Here is a 16,194-nt window from a genome sequence, read left to right as displayed (position 1 = left end):
AAGTTTGATTTAAATGATCTCTAGGACAAGTTTAAACATGGGCCATTCCAGGCCTAAAACTAGGTCACGGGGTCACTTAGTGCGTTTTTTAACATTCAGCATGGTTTCCGCTCTCTAATTCAAGTAGTTTACATCCGATCTTCACCAAACTTGGTCAGAAGTTTTATGGAGATGATCTTAAGGCCAAGTTAGAACATGGGCCTTTCTGGGTCATAAACTAGGTCAAGGGGTCATTAGTGCGTTTTAAAAATTGAGCATGGTGTCCGCTGTTTTTTGTGAAGACAACATGCAAAATATTATGTGTCAATGCGGCATGTGGGGGTATTCGTCATGTCTGTGACAAAGCTCTAGTTTATATTATTTTATAAACTCACACTATTTTTTTTTAAAGAAAACAATCATAAGTTAATTTGCTGTTAATAAACCTTAAAAAGTCGGAGATAATTTCAATATGAGTTTACCTAATAGAGATAATACCATTATGAGTTTACCTGTTAGAGATAATACCATTATGAGTTTATCTGTTAGAGATAATACCATTATGAGTTTACCTGTTAGAGATAATAACATTATGAGTTTACCTGTTAGAGATAATAACATTTTGAGTTTACCTATAAGAGATAATAACATTATGAGTTTACCTATAAGAGATAATAACATTATGAGCTTAGCTGTTAGAGATAATAACATTATGAGCTTACCTGTTAGAGATAATAACATTATGAGCTTACCTGTTAGAGATAATAACATTATGAGCTTACCTAATAACATGAGCTGACCTGTTAGAGATAATAACATTATGAGTTTACCTTTAAAAGATAATAACATTATGAGTTTACCTGTTAGAGATAATAACATTATGCACTTACCTGTTAGAGATAATAACATTATGGGCTTACCTGTTAGAGATAATAACATTATGAGCTTACCTGTTAGAGATAATAACATTATCAGTTTACCTATAAGAGATAATATTATTATGAGTTTACCTATAAGAGATAATAACATTATGGGCTTACCTGTTAGAGATAATAACATTATGAGCTTACCTGTTAGAGATATAATCAATATAAGTGTAACTGTTAAGAAAAAAAGTTCATATGTGAAAGAAACAAAATTGTTTCATGATATTTTGATATTTTCTTCAGAAAAGACAAAGGATCATGGTAAAACATAGCTTTATTGTGTAGTCCAGTGGGCAATGTCTTTGTAGTGTTTAACAGTGCTCTGTCTTTATTTTGTTATTTATGTAACTACGATACAAAACATGAGAGGAAAACTTGTTTAGCCAACCAACAATATTTGGTAAATTTCATGTTTGTTATTCTAATATGTTTTCATAATGATATTATTTGTTAACTTGAGAATAAAGCTTATTTTAGAATCACATTGGAACACATTTAGTAAGGTTTGAAAACAAATTAAATAGTGGTTCTTTATTATCAAACCCAAAATTGCAAACAAATTTTAATACAAAAATGTTTTTTATGCCCATCATCTCTGTCTGGACGGCATGGGTAGAATTATATTTGTTTGACCCAGATGATTTTTTCCACAATATTTGTGAATTAACCATGATATGGAATTAACCAAAAATTTAGATGGAAAACTTATAAATATGATCCCGCCATAGACTGTAGTTCCCTATAGTAGTTACTGTTCATAGATATTATCTTTACAGCATAGAATAGAAGTAACACATTGAATTCTTTTTTATTAATTAAAAAAAATATCAGAATATAGAAGTTTGGTAAAGTAACCAATGTCAAGATTAGTTTTATAATCTTAGTTAAATGTAAGTAACTGAAGTTTGAAAATGCCTTTTCAAGTCTGGAAAATACGGTTGATCACCCTTATTTCAAACATCGTTAAACCGATTTGTTGTTGATTTTAAAGTATTTTTTCAGTCTCAATTTTGACCTTCAAAATTAACTAGAATCTTAATGTTTCATTCAAACTTGCTATTTAAAATGATCACTATTTCAAAACCATTAATGAGTTTTGATGCCTATTTATCAAGTGATTAATTGAACTGCACCGTGAGTTAAAAGTCTATTTTCACAAGTTTTACAATTGTTGTTTTTGATGTTTGATTTCACAACTTTGTATATTTAAGGGTAAGAGTGAATTGCTTTTATCATCTTGCAGAGTAAAAATCATTATTATTAAGATTAATGCAAACTTTATCACATTAAACAAATTAATGAAATATAGTATACTAGGAAGAAGAAGAAAAAGAATAATAATAGTAATTATAATGATAAAACTAATTGTGATTTTAGACATTTTAAATGCGGAATAACCGAAAATGTGTTAAAGAGGTCACTAACAAATTTATAATTGTATATGCATGGCTATTGTTAAGATTCTTGTTAAGATTACATAGAAATGTTTGATATAAATATTTCAAAGTACTTTTCTTGGTCCCAGCATCCTAAAAATAACAAGGTTGGACTGTATTATGTAAAGTTTGAAATTTGAAATGTCTTTTCATTTTGAAAATTATTGTTTGTAAGATATTTTTAAGTAACCTGAATTATTTTAGAGTTTCTATACACTTTGTAGTGGAGACAAGAGTTGTAAAGACCGGTAATGAAATATAACTGTGTGCTTTGAAAAAGTGATCTGTTAATGCTGAAATGAAATTTGCAGCTTATATTTTATTTTGTGCTTATTAAAATTGTACTGTATGTGAAAGTAATTTTGATTTCTTATAGATTTTAATGGTTTGTTTTTTAACAAATAATGATAATATTAACCTTTTAACGTATTTTAGAGACAATGTTTTTGTCTTGGTCCATAATCATAAATTATTCATTAAAAATATTGGGCGTAAGTTTAGGCTTACATATTACTTGGAATCATCCATATTTTGATTTGACATGAATAATTTGAAAATAATCATTTACACACACTGTTTTACTGGTTTCAATAATCTTGCATGACAATATCAATGTTAACTAATTTAGAAATGTTATTTGCAATGAATAAACATGTCTATAAGCCTGTTTTAAAAAGCGAGGCATGCATATTATGGGAACCCCTGTAATGAGAGGGTGGTTGGCATCCATTACATCCATGTCTGTGTCATTTACTTTAACAGTCTCAATCAAATCATTGTGGAACTTGGTGATAATAATTGTGGTCATTATATTTTGGCCTTGTTCGATAACCAGCAAGATCACTTAGTTTAAACCTATTTATTTTCGCTTGATTGCGTCAAAAGCCTAAGGCTTATTTGAAATGCTCTCGAGTCCGTTTCTTGGGCCTAGAACCAGTACTTGGTGTCTATGTGGGAGATCTTAAGAACGGAGCTCCCACAGTGGGGATTGAGCCCGTGACCTCCCGTGCGCTAGGCGGACACCATATCCACAAGGCCACGTTAAGTACATCTGTAGGGTCCTTATATAATAATTAAACAATGGCAAGCTTAACCTTCTCCACTCAAACAGTTTAAAGCTAATCATCAAGTTGGATAACCAGCAAGATTGCCTGTAGTACTTAGGAATAATGGCCATTTAAACATGAAAAAAAGGAAAAATTGAAATTAAACATTCTTTAACTCAGTTAATATCAGATCAAATTAAAACTTTGTAGGCGTAATATCTCTGCCAAGTTTGATAACCAGCCAGTTCCCAGGAAGCACTTCTGAGTAATAAACCTTGACTTCCCTCTTACTCATCTAGTTTGAATCGCATCATCATCAGACTTGATCAGAATGTTTGTGCGCATATAATTTCGGACAAGTACAATAACCAGTCTGTAGCGCTACTTGAATAACTGACTGAAATTTGCAGGATAAATGCTGTCCGCTGCCTTACTCAAATAGTTTTATTTCATCATCAAACTTGAGTCATGTAACACAGGCCTTTTTAATGGGCATATTTTGTGGTGGGTGACACTCTTGTTTGAAATTGTGTAGAAATGTAGAATTAATTATTTCATTTTTTAACTTTTTAAGCTTTTATCGGATTGTACAAATTGAGGGTTGAATGCGCAACTGGTGTATATTTCATGGAAATATTTAACGCTTAATTAAACCAGTTTTACAATCAGTCCTTGCATTGTTAAATGGATTAATTGTATATGTAACTAGTCTTTTTTGAGTGGTCATTTTGCATGACATTCAATATAAATTTTTTTTAGTTATTGTAATATGCTACATTAACCTTAATGAGTTTAACCATTAGCATGCTGTGTTATAGGATTAATAATGCACAAAATACTTTAAACATGCCAACAATTTAGAACTTAAATAAATATTAAAGTATATGAGATATGTATAGTTATTATTACAGTTGAGATATGTATCATTCCTTCTACAGTTGAGATATGTATCATTCCTACTTAAAATAAGATATGTGCCTTGTTCTGGAAAAACTTGGCCTAATGCATGTGCCTTAAGTGTTGTCCTATATAAGCCTGTGCAGTCTGCAGAGGCTAATCAGAGACTACACTTTCTGGTTGTAAGCAATTGTTTGTTTAAAGGAAATTGTGTTCTAAACAAAAATCCAGTTTAGGCAGAAAGTGTCATGCCTAAATAGTCTGTGTATACTGCACAGGCTAATCTGGTATAACACTTAAAATGCACATGCATTAAGCATAGTTTTCCAAGAAAGAGGCTCATATGTATCATTACTACTGCAGTTGAGTTTGAGGATGAGGACCCAGACCTGGCTGCAGTGCATGTGAAGATGACCTCCCCTGACCGCTCTCTTCGCGTTATAGCGGAGGATGAGGAGATATTGGAGGAGGGTGAGGAGGAGGGGGGAGAGTCGAGGACTGCCCGCCTGGATAACGTACTCGAGCGGGGAGATGATAGTCACGATGTTACCACTAATCAGCAGGGACTCACAGAGACTGAACTGGCTACACTCAGTGAGTAGCGTTTTTACCACTAATCAGCAGGAACTCACAGAGACTGAACTGGCTACACTCAGTGAGTAGCGTTTTTACCACTAATCAGCAGGGACTCGCAGAGACTGAACTGGCTACACTCAGTGAGTAGCGTTTTTCGTAAACAAGGATTTGAGACGCACTCTGGGGAAAAGGGGCTTAATGAATGTGCGTTAAGTGTCGTCCCATATTAGCCTGTGTGGGATGACACTTTCCGCTTTGATGGAATTAGTCATTGAAAGAAAATATCTATTAAAGGAAAATCAAGTCCAGGCGGAAATTGTTGTTCCTGATGAGCCTGTGCAAACTAAACATGCTAATCTGGGACAACACTTTGCGCTCTTGCATTAAGCCTGGTTTTCCAAGAACAGGGCTCTTTTTTGTTTCACAGACAGACAGACAGACAGACAGACAGACAGATTGACAGACAGTTTATTATCCCCGCCAATTTTTTTTCGGAGGGGATATAGTAATAGTCTCCGTCCGTCTGTGCGTCCATCCGAAACTTTGTCCAGAGCATAACTCAAAATCTATTCAATGGATTTACTTTAAACTTAGAATATAAACAGATGGCAACTAGAAGAAGTGCAGTCACCAAGAACCATAACTCTATCTACCTTAGTTTTTGAATTATCTCCCTTTATATAATTTCAAACTAAATTCTTGTCCGGAGCATAACTCTAAATCCACTGAAGGGATTTACTTGAAACTTGTAATATAAATAGATGGCAAGTAGGTGTAGTGCAGTGACTAACAACCATAACTCTATCTACCTTAGTTTTTGAATTATCTCCCTTTATATAATTTCAAACTAAATTCTTGTCCGGAGCATAACTCTAAATCCACTGAAGGGATTTACTTGAAACTTGAAATATAAATTGATGGCAAGTAGGTGTAGTGCAGTGACTAACAACCATTACTCTATCTACCTTAGTTTTTATACGCCCGTATAAAATACGGGACGTATTATGTGAAACCCCTTGGCGGGCGGGCGGGCGGCGGGCGGCGGGCGGAAGGCATCACTTTGTCCGGACTCTAATTCAAATTGTATTCATCCGATCTTCACCAAACTTGGTCAGCAGTTGCATCTAGTTGATATCTAGGCCAAGTTCGAATATGGGTCATGCCGGGTCAAAAACTAGGTCATAGGGTCAATAAGTGCATTTTCAAAGGGGCCACTTTGTCCGGACTCTATTTCAAATTGTATTCATCCGATCTTCACCAAACTTGGTCAGCAGTTGCATCTAGTTGATATATAGGCCAAGTTCGAATATGGGTCATGCCGGGTCAAAAACTAGGTCATAGGGTCAATTAGTGCATTTTCAACGGCGCCACTTTGTCCGGACTCTAATTCAAATAGTTTTCATCCGATCTTCACCAAACTTGCTCAGAAGTTGAGTCTAGACAATATCTAGGCCAAGTTGGAATATGGGTCATGCCGGGTCAAAAACTAGGTCATGGGGTCACTTAGTGCATTTCAAGGATTTCATGGTGTCCGCTCTCTAAATGAAGTAGTTTTCACCCGATCTTCACCAAATTTGGTCAAAAGTTGTGTCTATATGATATGTAGGTCAGGTTTAAATATGGGTCATGCCGGGTCAAAAACTAGGTCACGAGGTTACTTAGTGCATTTCAAGCATTTAGCATGGTGTCCGCTCTCTAATTGAAGTAGTTTTCATCTGATCTTCACCTAATTTGGTTACAAGTTGTGTCTAGATGATATGTAGGTCAAGTTCGAATATGGGTCATGCCCGGTCAAAAACGAGGTCACATGGTGCATTTAAAGCATTTAGCATGGTGTCCGCTCTCTAATTGAAGTAGTTTTCATCTGATCTTCACCAAATTTAGTCAGATGTTACATCTAAATGATATCTAGGTCAAGTTCAAATATGGGTCATGCCAAGTCAATAACTAGGTCTTGAGGTCACTTAGTGCATTTCAAGCATTGAGCATGGTGTCCAAAACCTTCGAACGGGCGTATCTTGTGACAGTTTGGCACTCTTGTTGATTTATCTTTTTATTTAATTTCTGAGTAAATTTTTGTCCGGTGCATAACTCTAAATCTACTGAAGGGATTACTTGAAACTTTAAAGGTAGCGCACCTCTAATGGTCACATATCCAAATATAATCTAATTAATTATTTTCTTAATCAGCATCATTTCACTGAACTACATGCAAATTTGTAGGTAGGCTTTCCATGCTTTTAAAAAAAATATACCGATTTTTTCAAAACCACCCCCACGCTCGGCTTTTGTCCAGTTTATTTTCACCCCTGGGGTATATAAAAGTTCCATAATTCATTCAAATTTCCAAATATGGGCATGCAGTTGGTGTGTACAGATGCTGTAAAGGTGTTTAAAGTTTAAACAAGATGAAATAAGTATTCTTTTACAGACATTTATTTTTTACAAATTTTTATCTATGGAAGAGCGCCATGAAATGTAAGTGATTTCAGCAAAGTAAAAATTGGGTTGGTTAAAAACAAAGTGTCATAAAATTCAAAATAGTATCATTTAAGTCATATTTTAAACTTAGTTTTTATAGAAACACTATATACAGCAAAAATACCAAGAACTAGACAGATTTACCGTTTACTTTTTGAAATAAAAATAAAAATGCAACATGCATGGTTCGTATTTTCAACAGTAAATCACCCAATTTCGCCATAACGTTGTTTTAATTTTAATAATTGAAGAATGTGCATAAAAATTGCAACATATTTAACAATAAATATAGCTTATATGCCATATTAAATCAAATTACGTTAGAAAATAAATAAAACGCGTCGCAAAAAAGTATACGTCGTCGGCAGGATTCGAACCTGCGCGGGAATGTCCCAAAAGATTTCTAGTCTATCGCCTTAACCACTAGGCTACGGCACCTAATAGTAGGCTCTTCAACCTTCGAAGAAATCGCGGGAAATCATTAGAGGTGCGCTACCTTAAATATAAACAGATGGCAAGTAGGAGAAGTGCAGTGACTAAGAACCGTAACTCTATCTAACTTAGTTTTTGAATTATCTCCCTTTATTTCATTTCAAAGTAAATTTTTGTCCGGAGCATAACTCTAAATCTACTGAAAGGATTTACTTGAAACTTGAAATATAAACAGATGGCAAGTAGGAGAAGTGCAGTGACTAAGAACCTTAACTCTATCTACCTTAGTTCTTGAATTATCTCCCTTTATTTAATAAAGAAAAAAAAGGTCCGGAGCTTAACTCTAAATCTACTGAAGGGATTTACTTAAAACTAGAAATATAAACAGATGGCAAGTAGGAGAAGTGCAGTGAACATGAACAATAACTCTTTCGGCCTTAGTTTTTGAATACAGGTGCCATGTTTTACAAATCTTGTTCTTCTCTCTAAAACAAATGTTGTCATACAAGCAAACACATATCTGCAGGGATTTGGCACTACTGTGACAAGCTCTTGTTTAAACTTATACAAATGAACATTGTCTTAATTCTTAAATACACACAGTATTCTCTGTCACGTTACTAGCCATAACGACATTACATTAAATAACAAATAATAGTCATTTAACAATACAAAAAAATGCAATTGATTGTAAGAACAGTTAGGTTCTATCAAGGTGGTACTGAAGTTTATTGAACAGTATTATTAAGAATTGCATTTCTTTTAACAAAAGCTTCTTTGATAAATTTAAACACATAATAAATTATTGATATTTCACATTAAACTAGTAACTTGTGATATAAATTTACAGATGGGTTGGTTTAAAATGTACGGCTAATATAGTTTTATCTTAACTCAGTGTAACAGCTGCATATGCATACAAAATGGTATTCATCTTCGAAATAAAGTCATTAAAACATAGAAATAACGTTCATCTCGTGAAATGTTATTCTGAGTTTATCTGCCAGATTGGATTTGTGTGCAGAGACTCTTAATCTTACAAAAAAATAAGGGCAGTCGTCTAGAAAGTTAATCAAAATATTCTTCATATTCAAAACAAGTTTTGAAAACTTTATACATAATATAATACAGAATAATAATTCATATTACCATACCATTGTTAGTTAAAGTTGTCAACAAGTCTGCAATACACACAAAGCTACTTATTGAACATATAAGGTCAAGATTTATTATTAAAACATTGTACATCAAGTGGCCTTTGTCCCTTGCACAAAGGCAATTTATATTAAAGTGGAGTTACTCTGCTTATATTTCTTAATTGACCAGATTTTAAGCATTAAACATAGATTTCTCAAGGAAATGATTATAGGGTGGTGGTGCGGTGGTCGAGTGGTAACACTCTGGTCTACCATTCCAGAGGTCCCCGGTTAAATTCCTGACCAGGGCACTGGATATTTCAGACATGCTTCAAGTGTTTCCCACCCAACTAGAGATGTACTGGTATGAAACCCAGGTAATTCTCGCGTGTATCGGTGCTATACACTGAGCACGTAAAAGAACCAAGGGATCTATTCGCAAAGAGCTACCTAGGGTATCTCACCCGGATTCCTTGTATCTCAAAACTGTCTCTTCTGTATGCTGTCTCTTCAGCAAAAACTAAAAAAGACCCCATTGGAAATAAGTGCTTGCACTTTCATGGGTAATCTTTGACCGCAATGTCAATATATATAGTTGATATTTATGACAGTGTTAAATAATTTATCTCTTGGTGTTATCAGGACACTACTACCCTGAGGATGAGGAGGATGAGGGTCCTGCCATAGCAACCATCATCGGGGAGCACCTGACCAACATGACCATGGCCATGAGTGAGAACGTAACAACCAAAACCATGCTTGATGTTGAGTCAAAGGCAAGTAGTTAGAATGAAACAACCAAAACCATGCTTGATGGCGAATCAAAGGCAAGTAGCTAGAATGTAACCACCAAAACCATGCTTAGTGTTGAGTCAAAGGCAAGTTGTTTGAATGTAACAACCAAAACCATGCTGGATGTCGAGTCAAAGGCAAGTAGCTAGAATGTAACCACCAAAACCATGCTTGATGTCCATTCAAAGGCAAGAAGCTAGAATGTAACAACCAAAACCATGCTTGATGTCGAGTCAAAGGCAAGTAGCTAGAATGTAACAACCTAAACCATGCTGGATGTGTAGTCAAAGGCAAATAGCTAGAATGTAACAACCTAAACCATGCTTGATGTTGAGTCAAAGGCAAGTAGCTAGAATGTAACAACCAAAACCATGCTTGATGTGTAGTCGAAGGCAAATAGCTAGAATGTAACAATCAAAACCATGCTTGATGTGTAGTCAAAGGCAAATAGCTAGAATGTAACAACCAAAACCATGCTGGATGTCGAGTCAAAGGCAAGTTGTTAGAATGTGACCACCAAAACCATGCTTGATGTGTAGTCAAAGGCAAATAGCTAGAATGTAACAATCAAAACAATGCATGATGTCGAGTCAGAGGCACATAGTTAGAATGTAACAACCAAAACCATGCTGGATGTCGAGTCGAAGGCAAGCAGCTTATCAATACATCTGACACAATCACATCGGTAAAAAAATGACTGAGCAAAATTCCTCTTCTTTTTAAAAGAAAATCAATAATCCTGAAATTTACTTGTCCATAAAAAGTCATGATTTGAAATATCGCAAAATGTCATGCCAACAAATATGAATGATTTTACAGTATTTCTCCACTTGCTTCAGGATAAGGACCGCTTTGATGACCACTATTCAGGCTTCCAGAAGATTGTAGGAGACCTGGAGAGGTTCCTTGCCTCCTACCTTCACGTTATCTTCTGTCGTAAAATGAAAACCCAGCAAGGTCTGGACATCGTCACTAGGTAGTGTATGACTTTTCATGTTTTAACATATAATCTGTAAAATGCGATAATGGGTATTATGCCCTATGCAGCCAGCAAATGCGCAGTCTGGTCAGGAGCTACCATGTCTGCTATAAAGTCACCCAAGGTTTCGTGGTCTCTAAAGTGAATCTAATGACTACACATAAGAGTATACTGACCCAGAGGCATATCAGGAGCATAATTGTTTGGATACGGCGTAAAGTCCATTTTCACAGCTTACATTTTATTTAAGCTTGTTTGTATTAAAAGCTCTATGGAGCTTTATGGACTGACAATATTAAATATGTCTGTCCTTAAATGAAGAATATATAAAAAATTATAAATGAGCAATGTATAAATACCATAGACATATGTTAGGTATAGTAATTTTCTCATCCCAAATAATGTGATGAAAATCCAGGTAAAAGACTTATATCAAACATTTCTTTGCAATGGGGCTAAATATTTAATATACCAAGAAACATGCCCATGACTTTAATTTTCTTATAAAGTACAATCATGCTATAATGCAAATATAAAAAATATATCTCAAAAGGATGTTTACATTTGAAAATCTGTGCTCATCAAGAATGATTTGTGATGTATATTTAAATCAGAGCCCTAACTTTTTTGGAAGACCTGTGTTACTTTTTTTAAGGCCCACATGGGTGTATAAAAAATTAAAACTCGACTGTGATAAAGTAATGTACAGCATCATGGTTTATATGAAAAACTATGCAGGGATTGATATAATATTATGGGATTTTAAAATGGGAAAATGAATTGAGATCAAACGATGTGAGACATGCTTTTGGAAAACGGGGCTAAATGCTTGTTTGTAAAATGTGTCCTTCCAGATTAGCCTGTGAAGTCTGCACAGGCTAATCAGTGACAACAATTTCCGCTTTTAAGGAATTTTTTGTTTGAAGGAAGTCTCTTCTAACAAAAATCCAGGCAAGACGGAAAGTGTTGTCCCTGATTAGTCTGTGTTGACTTCATAGGCTAATCTGAGATGACACTTTACGCACATGCATTAAGCCCAGTTTTCCCAGATTAAGGCTCATATGGTATCAAACATGTCTTATTGTGGATAAACAGTAGCAAATATGTGAACATGTCCAATCAGGTTTCTGACCCTTTTTTCTCTTCCCCCAGACTGCAGTCGGTGCAGAACCGTCCCGGTATACGAGCAACCCTGGCGGAGAAGTTTGTGGAGATATTCAACTGGTACGAGGCTGATCTAGAGGAAGTGCAGAAAATTTACGAGACCCACAAGGTAACACTGATATCCCTTTGCTCTTGGAAAACAGAGTTTAATGTATGTTTGTAAAGTGCCATCCCAGATTAGCCTTAGTGGTCCTTAGGAACGACACATTTTCCGCTTTTATTGTGTGTTTTTTTGTTTAAATAAGTCTCCTTGTGGCAAAAAATTAGGTTTTGGCAGAAAGCGTTATCCCTGATAAGCTGTGCGGACTGCAAGGGCTAATCTGGGAAGACACTTTATGCACATGCATTAAACCTGTTTTTCAAGAGTGATGCTGAACTGTTTTTCAATGATTGTTCATTTTAATATTGTTGTTAACAATACTGCACATGTTAGCTGGTAATCCCGTTAACGAGAAATGCAGTTTGAAACTGTATGAGATAAAATTTCAGAAAAATTTGCACATTATTGACATATATGGGAATATCTTTTCTGATAATTTGAGCTGCCATCTGGAAAAACTGGGCTCAATGCATGTGCATAAAATGTTATCCCAAATTAGCCTGTGCAGTCAATACAAACTAATCAGGGACAAAACTTTGCACTTTTCTGGAATTTTTTCGTTTAAAGGAAGTGTCTTCAAATAAAAATCCAGTTTAGGTGAAGAAAAGAACAAAGCTAATTATGTCTTTAATATTGTCAAAGGAAAACCCACAGTTGGTACGCAATGCCCCTCCAGTGGCAGGAGCCATTCACTGGTCACGACAGCTTCTCAAGCGTATTGAGGACCCAATGAAAGTCTTCCGGGACAACAAGGCAATCACCCAGCTGGGGGATTTTGGGAGGATCGTTAAGATCTACAATCGCCTGGCGACTGCACTTGTGACCTTCGAGAGCCTCTGGTTTACACAGTGGAAGGCCAGAATTGATAACGCGCGAAATGGACTGCGGGCTACACTTTTTGTGCATCATCCAATCACCAATGAGATTGTAGTGAATGCTGATGAAAGGTGAGTGAAGTTGATTGAATTAATATTAAAAACTCAGAAAATATTTATTAACAAAAAAAAGCTTTACAGGAATATTCTTGCACCCGTCATTTCAGTCTGAGAGTGAAATTCATAGAAGATTCTTTTATTATAATGGTTAATACAGAAGTATGGATATTAACATTTCAGTTTAGGTTTTTAGGAGAATATTCCTGTCATTTCTGGGTAGCTTGTATTGTTGTTTAGTCTTCATTAGCATCTTTTTTATGCACAATAACTAATTCCAACATACTCGTTCTAATTTAACTCATTTGATTCAAGATCATTTTATTTTCTACAGTCCACTGAAAACTCAATTTCTGAGTCTTGTTGTTTTTAAAAGTGTTTTTATCTACAACAACAAACAATTATAGCTGTTTCAGCAATCTTCTTAACACATTTGTAATAAGATCAGTTTATTCTATGACACCATTTGCTGTTCAACAAGGCACATTCACTTTGCAGGGTCCTAGAGCTGATCCATGAGGCCAAATGGCTGACGCGCCTCGGAATCCAGATCCCTGAATCTGCAGCAGCCATCATGGCGCAGGAATCGCGGTTCAAGAGCTACAAGAGTCACCTGGAGCTGGTACTGAACGAGTACCGCAGTGTGTGCGAGGCTATCCCTGACCCGCTCCGTAACCTGTTCACACCGCACACAGAGTTTGTCAATCAGCAGCTGCAGCCGGGATTGAACACCCTGGCCTGGAACAGCATGAACATTGGTGAGTAGGAGGATGAACATTGGTGAAGCTGTATATTGGTGAGGGGATGAACATTGGTGAGGGTGAATATTGGCAAGGGTGAACATTGGTGAGGGTGGGGAATGGGTGAAAGGAGGGGGGTGAATTGGTGAGGGGGAGAAATTGGTATGAAGGAGGAGGACATGAATAAAGGTTAGGGAGACATTGGTGAGGGGAAGGTGGACATTGGTAAGGGGGGAGGTGGACATTGGTGAGGGGTGTGGACATTGGTGAGGGGGAGGATGAATTTTGGTGAGGGGGAGGGGAATATTGTTAGGGGAAGGGAAACATTGGCAAGGTTGAGGGGGTACATCGGTAATAGGGTCGGATGAACATTGGTATGGGGAAGGGGGACATTGGTGAGGGGACGGGGTGAACATGGGTGAGTGGGAGGGGGACATTGGTGAGGAGGAGGGAGAACATTGGTTAGGAGAAGGGTGAACATTGGTGAGTGGGAGGGGGGCATTGGTGAGTAGGGCAAATTGATGAGGGGGAGGGGGAACATTGGTGAGGGGAGGGGGGAAATTGGTTTTGGGGAAGGAGAACATTGGTGTTGGGGAGGGGGTGGGGGCATTGGTTAGAGGGAAGAAGAAAATTGGTGTTGGGGAGGGGAGACAATGGGTAGGCAGAAGGGGAGCAATTGGGGAAACTTAGTGTAGGGAAGGGTGAACATTGGTGAGGGGGTATATTGTTGAGGGGGAGAATATTGGTGGGTGGAACATTGGTGGGGAAGTTAGGACATACTAGGTGATGGGGACGGAATCATAGGTAATGGGGAGGAGAAACATTGGTGAAGGGGAGTGGACATTGGTGAGCAGAGAAACACTGTTTGAGTATGTTTGAGCTTTGGGCGCCAACAATTAAAAAGAACATGGCTTGATAATAACAGACTGAGAGTTGTATTAGGAATTTAGGTTATTAATCATTCTGTGTTTAAGCTTGTTTGATGGAATGATTATAAATTCTCAGTTACAATTTTTAAAATGAATTAACCTAGACTGTTATGGAAATTTGTTTTCTTAGTCAAAGGATCATACTATTTACAGTTTGTCTTTTACTTAAAACATCTTTTTTGTATAAAAAATAATAGACAAAAGACAGTGGTGCTTTTTATCCATATTTTTCGCAATGGAAGTGTAGTAATAAAACTAACTTAACAAGCTCAATATTTTAATTGATAATGAAATTATAATGCTTCAAGTTGAATATATTTTCAGTAATTTGAAATTACCCATGAATGTAAGTTTGCAACATGATTTTATGTGTCTTAGTTTTGTGCTTGAAAACAAACCATCATCTGTCACTGCATGGATGTTGTCAGTTATCCACATGCATTGTCAAGTTGTATTGTGACTGATTGTTGTTAAACCAGCATTGAAATGTCCATTCGAAGGACATACAATATTATCAAGTCAAAAACAAAGTAATGATCACTGATCACATAACACACTATGTATTATAAAGATAAGTACATGCAAACATACAGTAATGAATACTGATTCACTTTCCAGTCATTTTCATGTTTTTTCCCACTAACATTTCTAAAAATAAGTATGGAATGTAGGTCATCCAAACATGTGCTTATATGAGCCTCTTTCTGCAAAAAAATTAACATCCTGTATGTGCACAAAGTGTTGTCCTAGATTAGTCTGTGCAGTCTGCACAGGCTTATCATGGACCATGCTTTCCACCTTAACTTAATTTTGCTGAGAAAGGAATAACTTTAATTTAAATATACAATAAAAGCAGAGAGTATTGTCCCTGATTAGCCTCAATGCACAGTCTATTCTAGGACAACATTTTATTTACCTGCAACAAGCCCAGTTTTCATGCAACTTATATGTTTGTTTTCAGACGCGTTTTTGCACCAGATCCACTCTGCGACATCTCGTCTGAAGACGATGCAGAAGCAGGTGAATGACGTGATGGAGAACAAGGTGTTCAAGACGCTTGACACAATCAGCAACTTCTACCTGTTTGACCAGGAACTTGCCTTCTCCAGGTCATGGGTGCGTGCAAATATTTTGTCTTGTATTATTTGCAACAGCTTGTTGGATTTACGGGGGTCTAGGAGGTCACTTGTAGAATTTTTAGTCTGAAAGAGCCCACCTTGTTCCCGGTAGGTTAAGGAAACACCTTCAAAATAAAGCACTTCTATTTCAGCCCCATGTGCATCTTTCACCTCGTATCACTAGATCTTGTACTTTTTCAGTCACCAGTGTTCATACAACAAACCTTTGTTTTACTTTTTTTTTTTTACAAATTATTTGTTGTACTATTTCTTATTCTATCTAGTACATGCAACATTCAACTATTTCATTTACTATTTCACATACTATTTCTTCTACTATTTAACATACTTTTTCACACATTATTTCTCATACTATTTCACACTCTTTTTCTCATATCATTTCAGCCCCCAGAGTATTTCCGTGAGGAGATGTTACGTACAGCTGGAGACAGGTCGGCCATGTTGCAGGAGTATGTGGAGGTCGTGATGGAGGGACTACAAACAGTTGCCAACATCCTAGCTGTGAAAAAG

General features: G+C 36.3%; 1 protein-coding gene and 1 long non-coding RNA gene across 2 annotated transcripts in view; both read left to right on the top strand.

The window, feature by feature from the left end:
- Nucleotides 1-16,194, top strand: part of LOC127853503 (uncharacterized) — a 201,866-nt gene that overhangs the window by 20,899 nt on the left and 164,773 nt on the right. Inside the window, exons 10-17 of the mRNA XM_052388058.1 lie at nt 4,648-4,878; nt 9,552-9,685; nt 10,541-10,677; nt 11,833-11,953; nt 12,587-12,891; nt 13,375-13,634; nt 15,507-15,661; nt 16,069-16,194. Coding sequence (XP_052244018.1) covers nt 4,648-4,878; nt 9,552-9,685; nt 10,541-10,677; nt 11,833-11,953; nt 12,587-12,891; nt 13,375-13,634; nt 15,507-15,661; nt 16,069-16,194 — 1,469 coding nt within the window. The remainder of the gene's footprint in view (nt 1-4,647; nt 4,879-9,551; nt 9,686-10,540; nt 10,678-11,832; nt 11,954-12,586; nt 12,892-13,374; nt 13,635-15,506; nt 15,662-16,068) is intronic.
- LOC127853512 (uncharacterized) lies at nt 5,838-6,336 on the top strand. Its single transcript, XR_008036645.1, has 2 exons — nt 5,838-6,038; nt 6,195-6,336. It is a non-coding gene; the product is annotated as an uncharacterized LOC127853512 (long non-coding RNA).

The sequence above is a fragment of the Dreissena polymorpha genome, chromosome 12 (assembly GCF_020536995.1).
Source record: "Dreissena polymorpha isolate Duluth1 chromosome 12, UMN_Dpol_1.0, whole genome shotgun sequence".
Classification (NCBI taxonomy): domain Eukaryota; kingdom Metazoa; phylum Mollusca; class Bivalvia; order Myida; family Dreissenidae; genus Dreissena; species Dreissena polymorpha.
The sequence above is the reverse complement of the archived record's forward strand: the minus strand, read 5'-3'. Positions and strand labels throughout refer to the sequence as shown.